This window comes from Indicator indicator, chromosome 22 (assembly GCF_027791375.1).
Source record: "Indicator indicator isolate 239-I01 chromosome 22, UM_Iind_1.1, whole genome shotgun sequence".
In the NCBI taxonomy this organism is placed as follows: Eukaryota; Metazoa; Chordata; class Aves; order Piciformes; family Indicatoridae; genus Indicator; species Indicator indicator.
Genome location: NC_072031.1, coordinates 267,336 through 289,388, shown reverse-complemented (window position 1 = coordinate 289,388; position 22,053 = coordinate 267,336). Strand labels below are relative to the sequence as shown.

The following is a 22,053-nucleotide window of genomic DNA, read 5'->3' as shown; positions in this document are numbered from 1 at the left end:
TTCTCAGAGGGGAAGCTCAGTTCAGTTTAGTTATTCTCAGAGGGAAAGCTCAGTTCAGCTTAGTTATTCTCAGAGGGAAAGCTCAGTTCAGTTTAGTAATTCTCAGAGGGAAAGCTCAGTTCAGCTTAGTAATTCTCAGAGGGAAATCTCAGTTCAGCTCCCAGGGAAGAGGAAGCAAGGGAAGTTTCTGAGCACTGCACACATGCTGTAGCTTTCAGCTGCCTCAACATGAATCAGTTTCATACTGATATGGAATAGGAATGTAAACAAAATTAAGCCTCTCAGATATTCTTGTCCTGTCTGGGTGCTTTTCTCAGAGGCAAGACTCCTCAAACAGATTCAACTGGAATGTGCCAAGGGTTCAGGTCCAAGGTTCTTGTGAGAACTGAGGGCTCTGAGAGCTTAGGAAGTGGTCCTGATGTGTCTGCACACTGTCTGCCTACAGCAGGGCAAAGATTTCAGCAACAGCTCTTCTGAGGTCAGCAGTGTCCCTCTGAGCAGACATTTGATACTGCTGCTGAAGGTGGCACACAGCTCTCCAGCACACCTCAGCCAGCTCTGTGCTCTGAGCAACTGCATCCAGCTGCAAACCTATCCTGGGCTCCTGACCTGTACCCTTTTAGGATGGCCTGAAATCATTCCCTTGGTTTTTTTACCTAATGACAGGACCTGAGTGCAGATCTCTAGAGGTAAAAAGCGAAGGAGTTAAGATGCACAAAGTTAAGACTTCGCCTGGACTTGTCTTAAATAAAACAACAGTAAACAACTAAGCCCTGCAGTCAAGTGCACCCCTGGGGGATCCCCAGAACACACTGGGCCCAGCAGAAGTGATGTTCTGACTTGGCTCCTGTGTTGGACTCTGCCTTGGGAATCCTAGGACAAGTGACACAGTGGTTGATTGACGACGCTCACGTCAGCCATTCATGGTGTCCCTGAAGCCCCACACCTCCAAGACAGAGATCTGGAAGCTTTCAGAGCAGAGAGGCTGATTGTTGAAAGTATTGCAGTGGCTGGTCCTTCCATGGTTCAGGTCTGCATCCAGGTAAAGGGCCTGGCCATCACCTCCCCCTGTGGAGAGACAAAGACAAGGGTGAGGGGGGCTCTGCATTTCTCACCGTGGGAAGCTGAGGAAGCCTGCTTCAAATGCCTGCATTTAAACCACTGAACTGTTATGGTTGGAAGAGACCTCCAAGATCACTGAGCCCAACCGTCAAGATTTGGTTTTCAGTGCTGGAGGACCCTGAAGCTACAAACTGCCCAGCAGGGAGCACTTGCAGCCCAGAGAGCCAACCAGATCCTGGGCTGCAGCAGGAGAAGTGTGGCCAGCAGGGCCAGGGAGGGGATTCTCCCCATCTGCTCCACTCTGCTCAGACCACACCTGGAGCTCTGGGTCCAGTTCTGGAGCCTCTGTTCCAGGAAGGATCTGGAGGTGCTGGAAGGTGTCCAGAGAAGGGCCACGAGGATGAGCAGAGGGCTGGAGCACCTCTCTTATGAGAACAGACTGAAAGAGTTGGGGTTTTGTAGACTGGAGAGGAGAAGGCTCTGAGGAGACCTTCTTGTGGCCTTCCAGTATCTGAAGGGGGCTCCAAGAAAGCTGGGGAGGGACTTCTGAGGGTGTCAGGTAGGAATAGGACTGGGAGGAATGGAACAAAAATAGAAGTGGGGAGATTCAGATTGGATGTTAGGAAGAAGTTTGAAAACCAAGCTTTGGATTCTTGCATTGGTCTCTGCATGCTCAAGCATTGACACAAGTGATCAGTGAACCTTTGGGATGAGGTGGTTGTGATGCTCTGTGGCCTGCAAAGCCAGGATAGGACTGGGGGGGAATGGAGCAAAATTGGAAATGGGGAGATTCAGGTTGGATGTTAGGAAGAAGTTGTTCCCCATGAGGGTGGTGAGAGACTGGCAGAGGTTGCCCAGGGAGGTGGTGGAAGCCTCACCCCTGGAGGTTTTTGCAGCCAGGCTGGATGTGGCTGTGAGCAACCTGCTGTGGTGTGAGGTGTCCCTGCCCATGGCAGGGGGGTTGGAACTGGCTGAGCCTTGAGGTCCTTTCCAGCCCTGACAATTCTGTGACTCTAAGTCAGAAAATGTAGTGAAGTGAAATAAATCTTGAGAGAAGTGTGTCAGGGAACAGAAAGGAAAATTCCCCTGTGGGTAAAGGGCAATGATCTGAGAACAGTAACCCAAAGCAGTGAAAGATCCCAGGGGTAGGAATTCTGCTCTGCAGCTGCCGTTGTGCACAACATTCATTCCTGTGGATCTAGGAGCTGACCTGCTGGGAAGCAGCTCCATGCAGAAGGACTTTGGAGTGCTGGTGGACAAGCAGTTCTGCATGGCAGAGCAATGTGCCCCTGTGGCCAAGAAGGCCAATGGGATCCTGGGGTGCATTCACAAGAGTGTGGCCAGCAGGGCAAGGGAGGTTCTCCTGCCCCTCTGCTCTGCCCTGCTGAGACCACAGCTGGAGCATTGTGTCCACTTCTGGGCTCCCCACTTCAAGAGCAACAGGGAACTACTGGAGAGAGCCCAAGGGAGGCTGTGAGGATGATGGAGGGACTGGAACATGTCTGTGGTGAGGAAAGGCTGAGAGCCCTGGGGCTGGTTAGGCTGTTCCAGTGTCTCCCCACCCTCATGGGGAAGAATTTCCTCCTCATGTCTCATCTAAATCCAGCTTCTCCCAGTTTGAAGCCTTCACCCCTCATCCTGTCACTCCATGCCTTTGTCCAAAGTCCCTCCACAGCTTTCCTGGCACCCCTTCAGGCAGAGGCTTGTGGAGCCTCACCTTAAATATCTCCAGGGCTGGGGCCTCAACTGCCTCCCTGGGCAACCTGTTCCAGTGTTCCACCATCCTCCTGGTGCAGAACTTGTTCCTAACATCCAACCTAAATCTGCTCTGCTCTCATTTCCAATCACTGTTCCTCATCCTATCACTGCAGGCCTTTGGAAACAGTTCCTCTGCAGCCTTCTTGGAGCCCCTTCAGGTACTGGCAGGCTGCTCTAAGCTCTCCCTGGAGCTTTCTCTTCTCCAGGCTGATCAGCCCCAACTCTGTCAGCCTGTCCCCACAGGGCAGGCTGCCCCTCATCAGCCCTCTGATCATCTTTGTGGCCTCATCTGGATCTGCTCCAGCAGTTCCATGTCCTTCTTGTGTTGCAGGCCCCAGAGCTGCCCCAGCACTGCAGGTGGGGTCTCAGCAGAGCAGAGGGGCAGAATCCCCTCCCTTGCCCTGCTGCCCACCCTTCTGGGGATCAGCCCAGGCCATGGCTGATGGCCAGCTTTGCACCCCCAGCACCCTCAAGTCCTTCCCTTCAAGGCTGCTCTCCATCCATTCTCCACCCAGCCTGGCTTTCTGTTTGGGATTGCCCCAACCCAGCTGCAGGACCTTGCACTTGGCTTGGTTGAACTTCATGAGGCTGGCATGGACCCACCTCTGCAGCCTGTCCAGGCCTCTCTGGATGTTGCAGAGGACAACCACCATGCCAGTTGTTCTCCTAAAACAAGTGTCAAGTAAAAGTTTTGGGCAAAGAACAGCTATGATTTCAAACCTGCTCCTTGTAAATCCCAGAGAGGTGACAACTTTACTAAGCAAGGCTTCTGCCAAAGTCAGCTGTACCAGGGGGGCAATAAAGTTCCAGGAGAATTAACATGGTTTATAGTTTCTCCTGTGTCAATGCAAAGTTGGTTCCTCTTCAAGAGCTATTTTTCATCATGAGAGAGCTGGGCTTGTTCAGCTTTGAGAAGAGAAGGCTCAGGGGAGAACTTATCATCATGGACCAAGGGTAGCTACCAGGAGGATGGAGACTCCCTTTGTCCAAGGAGTCCCATGGAGAAGCCAAGGGCTGATGGGTTCAGATTACTGCTGGGGAGATTTCCATTGGGCTCCAGAAGGAAAATTTTCCCCATGAGCACAGCCAGACACTGGAATCATCTCCCAAGGGCAGCAGGGGAGTGCCCTGCAGTGGGCACTTTGAAGGCTCAGCTTGGCAGGGTGCTGTGCCAGCTCATTTCAGCTGCACTGTGACAAAGAAAGGTTGGACCAGATGATCCTTGGGGTCCCCTTCCAAGCTGGCATTGTGTGAAGGTGTGGCTGTGCTTAAGAGCTTCACATCCATCAAGTATTCCCACAGAGAAAATTTGTGTTGGGTAACAGCAGCAGGTTTTGGGCACTTCCATTGGAAGTGCCCAAAACCTGCTGCTGTTACCCAACACAAAGGAGGATCCTGTGCCTGTGGCTAGGAAGAGCTGGCAGGATGCAAGCCTGGGGAGCTGGGCAGACTCACCTATGATGATGCACTCACTGCTGCCAGCCATGAACATGGAGGCTGTTTTGGAAGGCAGGTGGAAGTGCCGAGCTGAGAGGAAGGGGGAGAGGCGATCTGAGGGCTCTGCTGGGCCACTGCTGGGAGGCAGGATGCTGGCAGCTGCTGAGGAATGGTTCTCTGCCTCTGAACCTGCTGTGGCCAGCTCTGGGTGTTTGATGATCACCCACTCGTAGCGTTCCACCTCCGGCTGCAGCTGCACAAGGGGGCAGGGAAAGAGGCAAAGCTTTGGTCAGTGCGCAGCAAAGGACATTCCCCAAGCCCCTCAGACCCCACCTGTGGGAGCAGCAGTCAGCACTGGATCCAGCTGGCTTCGGGCCAGATGTTCTTTGCTTTCTTTATATCTTTGCTTTTTTTTTTTCTTTCTTTATATCTTTGCTTTTTTTTTTTTTTTTTTTTGTTGTTTTCTTCAGGTGAGTGAAGGAATGCTGCAGGGTTTGGTAGAATCGTAGAATGGTCTGGGTTGGAAAGGACCTCCAAAGGTCATCCAGTCCAACCCCCTGCACTCAGCAGGGACATCCTCCACTAGATCAGGTTGCCCAGAGCCCTGTCCAGCCTTACCTTGAATATCTCCAGGGATGGAGCCTCAACCACCTCCCTAAGGCAATCTGTTTCAGTGTTCCACTACCCTCCTGCTGCAGAACTTGTTCCTCACATCCAATCTCAATCTGCTCTGCTCTGGTTTGAAGCCATTGCCCCTGGGCCTGTCCCTGCAGGCCTTTGCACACAGTCTCTCTGCAGCCTTCTTGTAGCCCCCTTCAGGTCCTGTAAGGTCACTATTAGGTCTCCCTGGAGCCTTCTCTTCTCCAGGCTGAACACCCCCAGCTCCCTCAGAGCAGAGCTGCTCCAACCCCCTGAGCATTTCCATGGCCTCCTCTGGACCCTCTCCATCAGGTCAATGTCCTTCCTGTGTTGAGGGTTTTCTGAGTGACTTTATTGCATCTTTTCAGCAAAGGAGTAGGTTAAAGGCCAGCTGGCTAAGAACAGTGACCAAAACCATGAAAGATCCAAAGGGTGGAAATTCTGCTCTGCAGAACATTTACTCCTATGGATCTAGGAGCTGACCTGCTTGGAAGCAGCTCCCTGGAGAAGGACCTTCACATGGAGTGCTGGGCGACAAGAATTTATCCATGGGACAGCAGTGCAACAAGGCCAGTGGTCTCCTGGAGTGTGGCCAGAAGGCCAAGGGAGGGTTTTTTCCTCACAAACCTGAGCAGTGAACTTTTCTCCTCCACGTTAAGAGATCAGTAGAGTTTACTCAGATTGGGGGGGACACATCATGCAGCCTCTTCAAGTGGAAGGGAAGTTAAGAGTTCCTCAGAGCCCCCCAGTGGTTGGGTGGGGAGTGATGGGGCACATTTTACTCACCCTAAACACAAAGCACTCCCCAGTTCCAAAGAAGCTGAGCTTGTTGCCTCCTCGCCTGCGCTCGCTCCAGTCCGTTGAGAGATAAGCACCACAGACCTGGCACAAAGAGCACAGAGCAAAGGGTGGGAGACCAGCTGAGGCCCAAACCCACAGCCCACAGCTGAAGGCTTCATTTCAGCCTGAAACCTCTGTACAAGTGGATTAAGGCAGCACAAGTACTCAAATCTAAAGATAGATTTAATCCCCTGGAGGGTATCCTGAAATCCTGGGAGCTCCAGAAATTGTTTCACATCTCTGAGGCCTTAGAAGAGAAATGTTCCAACATAATGTTCCATGCAAGAGAGCTGGGGAGGGACTTTGACAAAGGCTGGGAGTGACAGGGTGAGGGACAATGGCTTTGAGCTGGAGAGGGGAGATTTAGACTGGAGATGAGGAAGAAATTCCTTGGAGTGAGGAAGGGGAGACACTGGCACAGGTTGCCCAGGGAGGCTGTGGCTGTGCCCTCCCTGGAGGTGTTGCAGGCCAGGCTGGATGAGGCTTTGAGCAACCTGGGCTGGGAGGTGTCCCTGCCCATGGCAGGGGGTTGGAACTGGATGAGCTTTCAGGTCCCTTCCAACCCAAACCAGTCTGTGAATCTCTCAGCAGGAGCATCACTGCCAAGTGGACAGAGACCAAACAATGAAGCAGTTGGAAGCAGCCCTGCATTAGTTTTTTCCCCTGGAGACTATGGTTAAACAGAATTGTTCTAAGGTGCATTTACTGTTTAGCCTCCAGCAGCATCACAAGCAGAGAGAGCTCCTAGGCCAAAATTACTGAAATTTCCTTCTTCCCTTCAGATACCTCAAGCATTTTGTCAGCCATTGGCCTGTCAGTGCAGACTGGGATGGCCAGAAACAGAAGCCTGAAACAGCTGGGAGTGTGAGCAGCAGGGAGATGGAGAGTGGAAATGGGCTTGCTTCATGGGCAAACACCCTGCAGCACCTTAAGTAGGAATATAACTCCAGAATCCAGGCATGGTGGGGTTGGAAGGGACCCCTGGACATCACCCAGTCCAATCCCCTGCTCAAGCAGGGCACCCACAACAGCTTGCCCAGAAGCACAATGCCCAGGGGGTGTTGGAAGCTCTCTGGAGAAGGGGACACTAAAACCTCTCTGGCCAGCCTGCTCCAGGCCTCCAGCACCCTCATACCAAACAATTTTCTCCTCCTGTTCAGGAGGAACCTCCTGGGTTCCAGTTTGTGCCCCTTGTCCTGTCCCTGGGCACCACTGAGCAGAGTCTGGCCCCAGCCTCTTGCCCCCTACCCACAGCTCCTTTAGCTCTTGCTGAGCATTGCTCAGCTGCCCTCTGGGGCTGCTCTTCTGCAGGCTCTCAGCCCCAGGGCTCTCAGCCTTTGCTCCTCACAGAGCTGCTCCAGGCCCCCCAGCACCTTTGTACCCCCTGGTGCACTGCAAGAACAGCTTCATGTTTAACACAGAGCATTTGGTGGTGCAGATAACCAACACTCAGCACAGGGAGCACCTCTGTGTCCTTCTTTGGAAGTTCTGAGAAGCTTTTTTATTCTCTGCAGTGTTTGATTAAAACAAGCCTGGGCTGCAGCTGCTGTTGCTACATTGTGCTGTCCAAGACTGTCACACACAGCAGAGCAGAGAAGCAGGGCTCTTTAGATAAGGCAGCAGAGAAGCAGGGCTCCTTAGATAAGGCATCTGTGTTCTGATCCCAGGTTCCTCAGGTTCTCACACCTCTGTTTGCTTTTGGTTTGGTTTGGGTTTTTTTCAGGCAAGACTGAGATCATAGAATGGTTTGGGTTGGAAGGGACTTCCAAAGCTCATCCAGTCCAAACCCCCTGCAGTCAGCAGGGGCATCCCCCACTAGATCAGGTTGCTCAGAGCCCTGTCAAACCTGACTTGAATATCTCCAGGGACCTCAACTACCTTCCTGGGCAACCTGTTCCAATGTTCCACCACCCTCAAGGTTGCAGAAATCGTTCCCAACACCCAATCTAAATCTGCTCTGATCTAATTACAAACCATTCTCCTCATCCTGTCCCTGCAGGCCTTTGCAAACAGTCCCTCTGCAGCCTTCTTGTAGTCCCCTTCAGCTACTGGAAGGCTGCTCTAAGGTCTCTCTGGAACCTTCTCTTCTCCAGGCTGAACAACCCCAGCTGCCTCAGCCTGTCCTCACAGCAGAGGACAGAGATGAAGCTAAAAGCTTTTGTTTCCACATTGTGTAGCCCAATATTATTCATCCCATTTAAATCCTGCCACTTTCTCTCCTTGCATCCTGGAGAAAATCGAAATATCTCCCACGAATCACGACTTGAGCACAGCTCCCCAGCCTCTCCCTCTCTACTCTGCCTTTAAAAGTCTGTCCAAGAGCTCCCTGAGTGGCTCCAGCCCCTCATCCCACATCACTTGCAGGAGAATAGCTGACTAAGAGCTAGTTTAGACAATTTAGCCAAGAATGCAGAGCCCACAGGCACAAATGGAACCATTTACAGCAGGCATTGTTAGGGAAGCAAACCCCCAAGCAAGGCAGGTCCCTTTCATGACCAAGCTGTGTTGCAATGCAGCACTACAGGACTGCCTAAGCCCTCACTGACACAGCTGCCTGTTGCCTCACTCACCTCTTTTGCTGTGGTCTTGATGAGGAGAAGTGTTGGTTCATGGCCCTCACTGTGAGAGTAGAACCTGAAGTGCAGAGCACACAAAAATAAGCACCACCAGCTCCAGTTCTTCTCCCCCTTAAAGTCTGATGGCACAGCAAAAGAAGACATCTGAAGACCAAGGAGGTTCCTGCAAATGCCTTTTACAGTCTGTTGGAAGGAGCAGTGCAGTGTACAGGAATGTTATCAAGCAGTTCCTCTCTGCTCAGCTTCCTGTGCCTCTGCAGAATAACTCCAAGACCCCCTCTCATGGACTCATGGAATGGTCTGGGCTGGAAGGCACCTCCAAAGCTCATCCAGTCCAATCCTCTCTGCAGTCAGCAGGGACACCCCCAACTAGATCAGGCTGCCCAGGGCCTCATCGAGTCTTACTTTGAATATCTCCAGGGTTGGAGCCTCAACCACCTCCCTGGGCAACCTGTTCCAGTGTTCCACCACTTCACAGTGAAGAACTTCTTCCTGATACCCAATCTAAATCTGCCCTTCTCCAGTTTGGAGCCATTGCCCCTCATCCTGTCCCTGCAGGCCTTTGCAAACAGTTTCTCTCCATCCTTCTTGTAGCCCTCTTCAGGTACTGGCAGGCTGCTCTTAGGTCTCCCCAAAGCCTCCTCCTCTCCAGGCTGAACACCCCCAGCTCCCTCAGCCTGTCCTTGTAGCAGAGGTGCTCCAGCCCCCTGAGCATCTCACAACAGTGGCCTCTGACAGGATTTTCCCCAAGGAAGCTGTCCCCTGGTGGCTGTGTCTGAAGAGCTTTCACAGAAGATAATGCTGATGCATCCAGTTTTGCTTGGTTTTCCTTTGCCTCCCAGGCACGTGGGACAGCAGGTCACTCTCCACCTCACCACCCCAGCTGCAGATGCTGAAGTCATTATTGGGAGCTACAGGATTAGAGACTTCAGTGTCAAGGGCAAAGAGAACTGAGCTCTAATTTACCCCAACAATCAGCCTGACAGGTAGAGGCATCTCCAGCTTCCAGCTGCCCTGTGATTTGGACACCTCTGAATGTAGTTGTCCATCCCAGGAGCCTGCAGAGCAGCCATGGAGTTAAACCACTCACACCCACTGGGGGATGAACCAGTCTCAAGCCAGCATGTTCTGGGAACTGGCCCAAGTTTGACTGGCCTTGGCCAGTCCAAATGGCTGCCCCTGCTGTGCCACAGGGTCAAACGCTGTGGCTCTGTCACGTCTACATCCCACCACCACTAACACTCTGCAGGCCAAGCTCTGACAAGGCACAGCCTTTCTGTCACTCCAGTCAACAGCTCACCAGCTGCTCCTTTCCACCCTGCAGCAGAGAGGAGTGGGGAGAGACTCTCCTTACCTGCTTAGACTGCAGCCATGCTCCAAGGTGGTGAAAAGCAAGAGGGGCTGGCAAAGGGCAAAGCGCTCCGGGATCCAGGACCAGATATCTCTCATCTCCTTCACACTGACAATTTCAGACTTGAAGTTCTCAGCATGAACTGCTAAGTGCACATTCTGCCTGAGAAACACAACGCAGAGCAGTCAGAAACAAGAGTGGGACAACAAAACAAGTTTTGGACCGCTGGACAGCAACACACAAAGGCAGCTGAACTCTGAAAGACCCTGGCAGATATGGTGTGGTTCAAAGCTCCAGCCCAGGGGCTCAGAAGGTTTAGACTTTGTGAGGATAACCAGCTACAACCTAGACCTCCAGAGGCAGTGATCTGGCCTTCCTGGAATACCTGGAGCAGTTCCTCTTCCTTTAGAGCCAGAGGACATAATAGAGGGCCAGGTGGGATGGCCATGACCTGAGATAGCTCAGGTTGTGTCTGCTGCCTGAGGCAGCCTCCCTGGCACTGGTGTTAAGCACCTAAAGGAACAGCCAGGCTCTGAAAGGCACAGGGAGTGTTTTTTTTCCCCCTCTGAGGTCTTGCCTGTATCATGAAATTAGAGAACTCCTAACCCCCTCAGAAATGCTAGAGGAATCAGTACTTTTACCAGGCTAAAAGAATTTTAATCCAAGGCAAACATTCGAAGCTCTTGGCAAGGTTCACCTCTTGGAACCATGTCATTGCCACTGACTTCCACTTCATTAGGAACCCAGAGAGTTCCCAGGCTCATGGTTACAGACAGAGTCTGGCAACAGGAACTCTGGACACCCTGGAAAGCAACCCCCCCACCAGTGATACACATCTAAGAACTGATTCATGGCCTTGAAACACCTGAAGGTAACAATAAAACTAAACATCATCATCATCACCCCAAGCAGCCTCCAGTTCTCAGGTTAAAGAAGCACACAGCCTGTGAGCCTGGGGATTAAACAGTGTTAGTGCATCCATGGCTGATGTTAAAGACACTGGAGTGACAGCCAAGTCCATGGTGGAGGTGACAAAGGAGCTTGCACAAGACACTGAGCTGCTGGGCAGGCATTCATTGAGAAGCTTCAGGCAGTTTGCTCTGCATGCAAGGGCTCAGCTGCAAGCATCTGCCAGTTCTTGGTGGTGTTTTTGTGTGACAATGACACATTCCTTTCCTCTTGGTTCCTTGGAGCACAGAGGCCCTCAGCACTGCCTCTCTGCTCCCATCTGGAGAGCTGGGCTCACTCCCTCAGCCACACGAGCTACACGTTTTGGATCTTGCCTGTAGAAGCCTCACAGATGGCATTGGGCTGGAGGGGACCCTCACAGGTGACCCTGTCCAACCCTCTGCAGCCAGCAGTGCTGTGCTTCAGAGCAGTGCTGGCTTGGAGACACTGGGAAATGCTCTCTGAAACATGTTGGCAGCACTTCTGCTGAAGGGAACCTTGGGCCAGTTGAAAATAAAATTACTGCTTCCACCTCAGCATGAGGAGAAGCTTCTTTGGTGTGAGGGTGCTGGAGGCCTGCAGCAGGCTGCCCAGAGAGGTTGTGGAGTCTCCTTCTCTGCAGACTTTCATGCCCCACCTGGATGTGTTCCTGTGTGAGCTGCCCTGGCAGGGGTTTGGACTCAGTGATCTCTAGAGGTCCCTTCCACCTCCACCACTCTGTGCTTCTCTGATTCCTCCAGCAAAATAAACCAAGCCACCACCTTCACTGCTGCAAGCATTAGGAACAAGTTCTGCACCAGGAGGCTGCTGGAACACTGCAGCAGGTTGCCCAGGGAGGTGGTTGAGGCTCCATCCCTGGAGATATTCAAGCTGAGGCTTGACAGGGCTCTGGGCAACCTGATCTACTTGGGGATGTCCCTGCTGACTGCAGAGGGGCTTGGACTAGATGACCTTTGGAGGTCCCTTCCAGCCTGGACCATTCTATGATTCTATTTAATTAGCAAGGAGCTTACAAGGACTCCTACTGAAGCAAGCTGCAGGTTGGGGGCTGAAAACCTCCAGTGTCACTGACTGGAACATTATTTGTGCAACACACCAAGATGAGGAACAGGGAGACCAAGAAGCAAGGTATGAGCCAAGACTTGAAGCCACATCTTCAGAATCTCACTTTAGGGCTGAGATCTCCTGGTCCTGTTGGGTCTGCAGGTAAAGACTGGTGGCACTACACAGCAGAGCCTTGGTTTCAGCTCGTGAAAAAAATCAGGTTTTTCCTCACATCTGAGGAATTAAAAAGCAGCCAGGGCTTAGAGTGGACTTCTGGAGGAGAGGAATGATGATAATTAGGCTGAGAGCTAGTAACAAATGCCTAAACATTTTTGAAGCTTGCTCAAACAAGGAAGCCTCACAGATTTGTGCATTTTTCACTCTGCTGTGGTCAGTTTGGGCGACTAACCAGAAGTCCTTGTGGCTTTCAGTCCCCATGTACCCTTTCTTTTGCCTGTTCCTTCTCCTGGCCTCTCTGAAGTGCTGATTTTTAAGGACCTTCTCACCCAGATCCCACTCCAGGCCTGTGCTCAGCTGAGTACAGCTGTTCCTGGCAGGTGGGACATCCCTTTACAAACAGATCTTCATGATTTAGAGGTTAGGAAGAAATTCTTTCCAGGGAGAGTGGGAAGACACTGGCACAGGCTGCCCAGGGAGGTTGAGGATGCCTCCTCCTTGGGGGTGTTTGAGGTCAGGCTGGATGGGGCCTTGAGCAGCCTGGACTAGTGGAAGGTGTCCCTGCCCACGGATGGGAGGTTGCAGCAGATCATCTCTGAGGTCCCTTCCAACCTAAGCCATTCTAGGATTCTCTGATCTGCAACAAGGCCAGAGGGCTCTCCAAGGCATGAACTGAACCCCCTCCAGCTGTGGTAGTTAACAGTCACAGGGCAGTTGTCTCCTTTCCAAGTTCTCTGCTTATCAGGCATCACAATCCACTGGGCTCTGTCCTGTAAGATTTGCTTTTCAGGCCAGGCCCTGATGAATGACTTCATTAACCATGAATGCTCTATGGCTGAGTGACTCTGCCCTCCCTGACACAGGGGAACAGCCCTGAGATCTTGCCTCTGCAAACCCACTCCCTGCTTCAAAATCAACAGAACCCAGGGTGAAGGTACTGTGAGGAGTGGGCCAGGTTGGGCTCACTCCAACTTAATTCCTGAAATAATGAACTGCAGAAAGCTTGCAAAGAGGAAAAGGCAGTTGAGGGCATCTCACATCTGTAGCAGGTGTGGGTGTGGGACATCACCTGGCACTTCTGACAATGTGCTGCTGAAGCTGTTCAGACTTTTTTCTTCTGGTGCAGAAAGGACTCATCCCACTGTTTACACTACTCTCTTCCACTCTGGATTAAGAGCTGGCTGATGGCTGTTTCCAAAGAGAGGTGGGGGATGGAAGTTAACTCCTGTTGGTGGCCACTCACCAGTGGTGTTCCCCAGGGCTCAGCACTGGGCCCAGGACTCTAATGTCTTCAGCAATGATCTGAGGGCATGGAGGCAGCCTCAGGCAGTTTGCAGATGGCACTAAACTGGGTGGCAGAGTTGATCTGCTGCAGGGCAGGAGGCTCTGCAGAGGGACCTGGCCAGCCTGGATCCATGGCTGAGGCCAATGGGATGAGGTTCAACAAGGCCAAGGGCTGGGTCCTGCCCTGGGGTCACAACAACCCCAGGAAGGCTCCAGGCTGGGGGCAGAGTGGCTGCAAAGTGCCCAGCAGAGAAGGGCCTGGGGGTGCTGGGTGCCAGCAGCTGAAGAGGAGCCAGGGAGTGCCCAGGTGGGCAAGAAGGGCAGCAGCAGCCTGGCCTGGAGCAGCAATGGGGTGGCAGCAGGAGCAGGGCAGGGATTGTGCTCCTGGAATGGGCACTGGGGAGGCCACAGCTTGAGTGCTGGGGTCAGGTCTGGGCTCCTCACTGCCCATTGAGGGACTGAGTGGACATTGAGGAGCTGGAGCAGGTCCAGAGAAGGGCAAGAGAGCTGGGGAAGGGTCTGGAGAAGAGGGCTGGGGAGGAGCAGCTGAGGGAGCTGGGGGTGTTGAGCCTGGAGAAGAGGAGGCTGAGGGAGACCTCATTGCTCTCTGCAGCTCCCTGAGAGGAGGCTGGAGCCAGCTGGGGCTTGGGCTCTGCTCCCTAGGCTCAGGGGATAGAAGGAGAGGCAATGGCCTGAAAGTGTGCCAGGGGAGGTTAGGTTGGAGAGGAGGAACAATTCCTTTGCTGCAAGAGTGGTCAGGGACTGGAAGAGGCTGCCCAGGGAGGTGGTGGAGTCCCCATCCCTGGAGGTGTTCCAGAACCCTGTGGCCATCGCCCTTGGGGCTGTGGTTTGGTGTCCATGGTGGGGTTGGGTGGATGTTGGACTGGATGACCCTGGAGGCCTTTTCCAACTCAAACAATCCTGTGAAAGCAGAGGCTTGCATGGCTGTATGGCAGTGCTGTGCTATCCAGCTGGGCCCCCAGCCCCCACCTGACAGCCCTTGAGCTAACCCTGCCCCAGTGTTAACCCAGCAGCACCCAGAGGCTGTGCTTGCTGCCCAGCTCCTCCTGCCCCAGCACCAGCACCAGGAAAAACACTCAGCCAAAGACAGAGGGAAGGAGCAAAGCACAGAGACTCAAGTGTTTGACCTACCTTTGGGGAGATGCAATACTGCAAACAGGAGGGGTGCAGAGGGGGTGGGATTGACAGAAGAAGAAGGGGTAAGGAGAAAGACAAAAAAAAAAAAAAAGACAGAGAAGATCAGTGAGTTCCTAGATCCAGCACACAGTGACTGAGAGCAGCCTGGAGAGAGACAAAGCAAGGTGTGATTCCAGCTGCCAAGCACCAGAACAACAACCAGACAGACAGACAGGTTAAAATAATTCTTTCCTCTTTTTTTTTTTTTTTTTTTTTGCTATCTGCCTGCAGTTAGCTGATTGGAAAATAATTCACAGGCCAAGTACAGCTGGACAGGAGAACTCCCTCATGTCCTAAGGAGCACTGGAGAAATGCTCACTGCTCCAGCAGGCACACTGGGATCCAATCTGAGGTGAGCCCACAGCAGGACAATGCTGGGGGATACCCCAAGCACAAATCCAGGCTGGCCAAGGAGTGGCTCTAAAGCAGTGCTGAGGAGAAGGCCTTGGGGGTGTCAGTTGGTGACAAAGTCCCCAGCAGCCAGCAATGGTCCCTGGCAGCCCAGAGCCAGCTGTGTGCTGAGCTGCAGCCAGAGCAGGGAGAGCAGCAGCACAGGGAGGGGATTCTGCCCCTCTGCTCTGCTCTGCTCAGACCCCACCTGCAGCACTGCCTCCAGCTCTGGGGCCCCCAGCACAGGAAGGACCTGGAGCTGCTGGAGAGGGACAGAGGAGGCCACCAAGATGATCAGAGGGCTGGAGAAGCTCCCCTGTGGGGACAGGCTGGGCGAGTTGGGGCTGTGCAGCCTGGAGAAGGCTCCAAGGAGACCTTAGAGCAACCCTCCAGTACCTGCAGGGGCTCCAAGGAGGCTGCAGAGGGACTGTTTGCAAAGCCTGCAGTGATAGGATAAGGGACAGTGGTTTGAAATGAGACCAGAGCAGATTTAGGTTGGATGTTAGGAACATGTTCTGCACCATGGAACACTGCAAACAGGTTGCCCAGGGAGGTGGTTGAGGCCTCATCCCTGAAGATATTTAAGGTGAGGCTGGACAAGGCTCTAGTTTGGAGGTGTCCTTGCTGGGGGGGTTGGACTGGATGACCTTTCGAGGTCCCTTCCAACCCAGACTTTCTATAGTTTGGATCAGGATGTTCCCTCTTCTCTGCAAATCATAGCTCCTAATGGTCCATGGACCCATCACCAAACAGGCCAACTCCTACCCATGGTGACTGTACTGTGGACTTTGAGGAGGTTTGCAGTCAGGCTCATTTTAAAAGTAACCTGTAAATAAGACTTATTTCTGCCTTGCTCTGGTAAAATATTCCCAGCTCAGCAAAACATTCCCAGCTGGGCCAATGCTTGCCTACTTGCATTAAAGAAACTGCTGAGTTGACAGCACTGGGTAGCACCACGTGGACATTTTAGACAAATAACCTCCTGGTCAGGAAGGAATTTGGACAGCTGGGGACTTCTCTTCCAAGAAATGTATCAGTGTTTTGGCCAGCTTTGCTAAAATGCCTTTTACTTTAAAAGCAGCTTGTGAAGGCACTTCGGGGATACAATACCTGCAATTAATATCTATCTGTAAAAAGTAATTGGCAATTAATTACTGAGTAAGCTATGGGAAACTGCTTTGTTTCTCTTGTATTCACTTACAATTTTCATTGGAACCCCAGCAACACTTCACTGTACAGGGAAAAACAATCAGCAGAGACTCCAACATGTGCCAGTAGAGCTCCCCACCAGCACCCAGGACCAGCTGGGTCACTCACACTGAGCAGTGCCACCAGCATGTCCCAGTAGGGCTTCCCCACAGGGCACCCAGGACCAGCTGGGTCACTCACACTGTGCAGAGCCATCAGCATGTCCCAGTAGGGCTTCCCCACCAGCACCCAGGACCAGCTGGGTCACTCACACTGAGCAGAGCCACCAGCATGTCCCAGTAGGGCTTCCCCACAGGGCACCCAGGACCAGCTGGGTCACTCACACTGAGCAGAGCCACCAGCATGTGCCAGTAGGGCTTCCCCACCAGCACCCAGGACTGGCTGGGTCACTCACACTGAGCAGAGCCACCAGCATGTCCCAGTAGGGCTTCCCCACCAGCACCCAGGACTGGCTGGGTCACTCACACTGAGCAGAGCCATCAGCATGTCCTAGCAGGGCTTCCCCACCAGCACCCAGGACTGGGTCAGTCCTGCTGGGAACCCCCCCTGGGTTGCTGAGCACCCTGTAGCAGGAGCCCTACCTCTTCTGCTTGACGGTGATGCCCTTCTGCTGCAGAGCCTTCTCGTTGGCCATCTGCAGCAGCTGGATCTCCTTCCGCGAGAAGAGGCGGATGGCGAAGGCCTTCTCCAGCAGCTTCTCGGGGGACACGGACTTGGCGATGTCCCTGACGAAAGCTCGGATGTCCTGCTGGATGCTGTCAGACTCCAGGGGCTGCCCGGCTCGGACTTTGTGAAAGAACTTGAGGAGGGCCAAGGCGACCCTGTAGAGGACTTTGTAGCCCTCCACCAGGAAGACGTCGAAGACGCGCGCGACGTAGGCCATGGGCAGCTCCCCGAAGAGCCAGCGCTGCCAGTCCGAGTACACCTCCAGCACGTCCTCCGACACCGCCACCATCAGCTTGTGGGCCGCCTGGCAGTACTTGTTCACCAGGTCCCCGAAGGTCATGCAGGAGGACTCGAAGGCCAGGAAGGTCTGGTCGATGAGGCGCCTGGAGGGGTCGTTGCAGGCCAGGATGCGGCAGACCTGCTCGAAGCACTCGGCCTCGTCCCTGCTGTAGTGCAGCAGCAGGGCGGTGACGGAGGGCAGCGCGGGGCAGAAGGAGATGTCGGGGAACTGGTTGGCGACGCAGAGGATGATCTTCCGGACGGCCCCCACGCCCTCGGCGTTCAGGCAGTAGCTGGGGACCAGGCTGTTGTCCACAAACTCGGGCAGCGGCAGGGAGCCGCTGCTGCGCTTGCCCACGATCTTCACCACGATGTCGCGGTAGACGTTGGCGTCGGGCGTCACCGTGCGGCAGGGGATGCTGCTGATCAGCCTCTGGTACACTTTGGCTCTCAGGGAGTGGTTCTTGGCCCAGTAGCCCTGGCGGGCCAGCTGCTTCAGCTCCTGGAACTCGGTGCAGCTTAGCTCCTTCGCATCCTGGCTCTGGGCACCAGCATCCATTTTGTCCCAGTCCACGAAGCGGCTGTACTCATCCATGGCGCCAGGAGAAGCATAGCAGGGGGGACTGGAGGCCTTAGGCAGGCATTAAGTGACTCCCAGCTTCTCCTGCGAAACACAAAGCAACACAAAAGAGAGGTTTCAGCAATAGGCAACCTCCTGTTTCCTTCAGGAACAGCTACACCAACTTGTTCCTGCAAGGCCAGAACTCTGCTCTGCCGCAGACACACTCAAAGGAAGTTGCCGTTTGCTGCTGTTCTGTAACTCAGAATGAAGCAAGTCAGCAATGGCCAGCAACAGCTGAGGACATCTCCATGGGAAGTGCATCTCCCCCAGCTGAAGGTCAAAGCTGAGACATGGATCTCTGTATGTTAACTTCTCCAAGAACCACGGAAAGGTAGGGGTTGGAAGGGACCTCTGGAGAGCATCCAGTCCAACCCCCCTGCTACAGCAGGATCACCCAGGGCAGCTCACACAGGAACACATCCAGGTGGGGCTTGAAAGTCTCCAGAGAAGAAGACTCCACAACGTCTCCGGCCAGCCTGCTCCAGGCCTCCAGCACCCTCACACCAAGTAAGTTTTTCTAGAAGCCTATGACTCCAAACCCACCCATTGCCAAGCCTGACCAGTCTGCAACCTCTCTTCCTAGCTCTCTGGAGCAGCAACTCTCATCTATACTACCAGGCGGCTTCCACTGCTCTGTGTGGCCAGGGACAAGAAAATGCTGGCCTCCTGCTAGTCATAGCCACCCGTTCTTAGTCATCTCTCCATGCTGGTGGGATTAGGTAGGACTTGTGTGGGCACACAGCCACTGAGATGAGCTTGTTCATCTGGTACCATTTCTCTTTTCCACAGGATAACAAAGATGTGCAGCCAGTCAGGTTGGTGCCTGAACAAGTGAGAGTGCAGGGCAAAACCATCCTGAGGGCAGGCTGAGAGAGTTGCAGCTGTTCAGCCTAGAGAAGAGAAGGCTCCAGGGAGAGCTTAGAGCAGTCTTCTGGTACCTGAAGGGGCTCCAGGAGAGCTGGGGAGGGACTTTGGACATGGGCTGGCAGTGCCAGGACGAAGGAAAATGGCTTTGAGCTGGGAGAGGGAAGAGTGAGAGTGGAGAGGAGAAAGAAATTCTTGGCAGTGAGGGTGGCGAGACTTTGGAACATGTTGCCCAGGAAGGCTGTGGCTGTCCCCTCCCTGGAGGTGTTCAAAGCCAGGCTGGATGAGGCCTTGGGCAACCTGGGCTGGTGGGAGGTGTCCCTGCCCATGGCAGGGGTTTGGAACTGGATGAACTTCAGGGTGCCTTCCAACCCAAATCATTCCATGATCCTGTGACTGTGGTACAGGCTGAAATCATCTTAAAACACCTTCATGAAGCTTCTTATTTCTGTAGTCCTGACCTTGCAGAAAAGCCTATGATGGAACCCCCCTGTAGAGGGCCTGCTGCCACCACCATTGAGAGCTCAACATCTAACACCACTGCCACAGCACCACAAGCTGAGCAAACAAGTTCTGGCCTCTAGCTGCTCAAGCCACAAGCTCCTGAGATCTACCAGTTAACTCCTGCCTTAAGGTACAGCTGTGTCCCAGCAGGCAGCATGGCTGCACCCACTGCACCCCTGGGCTGCAGCAAAAGCAGAGAGAACAGCAGGGTAAGGGAGGGGATTCTGCCCCTCTGCTCTGTTCTGCTCAGACCCCACCTGCAGCACTGCCTCCAGTTCTGGGGCCCCCAGCACAAGAAGGACCTGGAGCTGCTGGAGGGGTCCACAAAGATGATCAGAGGCTGGAGAAGCTCCTCTGTAGGGACAGGCTGGGAGAGTTGCAGCTGCTCAGCCTGGAGAAGGCTCCAGGGAGATCTCAGTGTAGCCTTCCAGTAGCTGAAGGGGCTCCAGGAGAGCTGGGGAGGGACTTTGGACAAGGGTTGGAAGTGCCAGGATGAGGGACAATGGCTTTGAGCTGGAAGAGGGGAGACTGAGCCTGGGGAAGAGGAAGAAATTCTTTCCAGTGAGGGTGGGGAGCCACTGGTGCCCAGGGAGGCTGTGGATATCTCCAGGGAAGAGGTGTTGAAGGCCAGGCTGGATGAGGCCTTGAGCAACCTGAGCTGGTGGGAGGTGTCCCTGCTGACTGCAGGGGGGTTGGAACTGGATGACCTCTAAGGTCCCTTCCATCCCAAACCCTTCTGTGATTCCATGACTTTGTGCAGCATGTGCTGCTCAGCCAGCTTGCTGAAGTCCATGGCTACAGGATGGAACTCAGGCTGTCAGAAGGTTTGATTTCAGCTCACAGTCCTGTACCTGAGACAAATCTGCTGGCTCTGCAAGCAGGCCTGGCTCCTCGCACTCTTCAGAGCTCTAGATGCTGCAAGAAAAATGACAGCACAGCAAATGAGCAATGTCAAGGTTGTCAGAGCATGACCAGCTCTTAACTGTGCTTGCAAACCCAACAGAATGAGTGTGCTTCAGTGCAGTGGTGCAGAGCTCCTGTCACTGTGCCAACAGCTACTGGAAGCCAGCAGGTCTCAAATGGGAACAGTTACTGGCCAAAGGAGAAGAGCTCAAGACATCTGAGGAAAACTGCAGCCAGCCTTCATCTCCTCCTCCCACTCCTTCCCAAACTTCTTCCACCCCTCCCTCACCCTGGGCAAGTTCTCCTCCTTCTGGCAGCCATGTAAAGAGCAATGTTTAACTTTCAGCTGGTGGGAAGAGGAGGCAGAAGCTGTCCCATGGTCAGTAGTGAAGGGCTAACTGGTTGTGGCTGGTTGTGCCCTGCCATGAGGGAGTGAGTGGAACAGGCAGAGTGATGGAAGCCTGGAGGGGCAGCAGAGAAGGGTCAGCAGAGGAGGGTCAGCAGAGGAGGGGCAGCAGAGGAGGGGCAGCAGAGGAGGGGCAGCAGAGGAGGGGCAGCAGAGGAGGGGCAGCAGAGGAAGGGCAGCAGAGGAGGGGCAGCAGAGGAGGGGCAGCAGAGGAGGGGCAGCAGAGGAGGGGCAGCAGAGGAAGGGCAGCAGAGGAGGGGCAGCAGAGGAGGGGCAGCAGAGGAGGGGCAGCAGAGGAAGGGCAGCAGAGGAAGGGCAGCAGAGGAAGGGCAGCAGAGGAGGGGCAGCAGAGGAAGGGCAGCAGAGGAGGGGCAGCAGAGGAGGGGCAGCAGAGGAGGGGCAGCAGAGGAGGGGCAGCAGAGGAGGATGGTGGGGAGGAGACTGTCAGAAGGTGCCATCACAGAAGAGATTCATAGGATTGTTTGGGTTGGGAAAGCCCTCCCAGAGCATCCAATCCAACCATCAACCCAATACCACCATGGCCACACGGTTCTGGAACACTTCCAGGGATGGGGACTCCACCACCTCCCCGGCAGCCTGTTCCAATCCTTGACTACTCCTGTAGCAAACAGATTTTTCTTCATTTCCAACCTAAACCTTTCCTGGCACAATTCCAGGCCATTTGCTCTCCCTCTATCACCCAAGACTAGGGAGAAGAGCCCAACCCTCACCTAGCTGCAACCTCCATTCAGGGAGTTGTTGCAAGAAAGGTTTCCCCTCAGCCTCCTCTTCTCCAGGCTGAACAACCCCAGATTCCTCAGCTGGGGAGGGACTTTTGCAGTGACAGGGCAAAGGGCAATGGCTTTGAGCTGGGAGAGGGGAGATTGAGACTGGAGATTGGGAAGAAATTCTTTGCAGGGAGGGTGGGGAGACACTGGAACAGATTGCCCAGGGAGGTTGTGAATGCCTCCTCCCTGAAGGTGTTCAAGGCCAGGTTGGATGAGGCCTTGAGCATCCTGGGCTGGTGGGAGGTGTCCTTGCCCATGGCAGGGGGTTGGAACTGGATGATTTTTAAGGTCCCTTCCAACCCAAAGCATTCTGTGGTGATGTGAATCAGAGGCTGCATTAATCACTCCACTCAGCACTGGATCGAGCTGAACACAACCACTTCAGCTTGTGAGAGGAGCAATCTGGATGTGCTGATGCCCTCTGGAGCCAGGCACAGCTTGATGGATTGCTTTAATGAGCTTAAATGCAGTTCGATCTCCTGATGCCTTGCCCTGGGCACTCTTCACAGCACAAGCTGGGCTCCACCAATACCAGTCTGGATAATGTTCTAACACCAGCTTACCACCACCAACAACAAACTGCTCCTCACTGGTTTTTAATATTCTCTTTTCAGGGAGCTGTAGAAAGCAATGAGGTCTTCCCTCAGCCTCCTCTTCTCCAGGCTGAACAGACCCAGGTCCCTCAGCTGCTCCTCCCCAGCCCTCTTCTCCAGACCCCTCTCCAGCTTTGTACCCTTCTCAGGACCTGCTCCAGCTCCACAATGTCCTTCTTGGAATCAGAGACCTAAAGCTGACCCCAGCACTCAAGCTGTGGCCTTCACCAGTGCCCAGTCCAGAGGCACAATCCCTGCCCTGCTCCTGCTGCCACCCCATTGCTGCTCCAGGCCAGGCTGCTGCTGCCCTTCTTGCCCACCTGGGCACTCCCTGGCTCCTCTTCAGCTGCTGGCACCCAGCACCCCCAGGCCCTTCTCTGCTGGGCAGTTTCCAGACACTGCCCCCAGCCTGGAACCCTCATGGGGTTGTTGTGTGCCAAGGGTAGGACCCAGCCCTTGGCCTTGTTGAACCTCATATCCCATGGATCCAGCCTGGCCAGGTCCCTCTGCAGAGCC

General features: G+C 53.9%; 1 protein-coding gene across 1 annotated transcript; it reads right to left on the bottom strand.

Moving 5' to 3' along the window:
* Positions 1–913: 913 nt before the first annotated feature.
* Positions 914–17,452, bottom strand: TBC1D24 (TBC1 domain family member 24). Its single transcript, XM_054391073.1, has 7 exons — positions 16,494–17,452; positions 14,269–14,286; positions 9,667–9,825; positions 8,307–8,370; positions 5,683–5,778; positions 4,276–4,510; positions 914–1,068 (listed from the first exon to the last, which is right to left on the bottom strand). Exons 1-7 carry the CDS (start codon positions 17,450–17,452, stop codon positions 914–916), a joined length of 1,686 nt encoding a protein of 561 aa, XP_054247048.1.
* Positions 17,453–22,053: the final 4,601 nt, after the last annotated feature.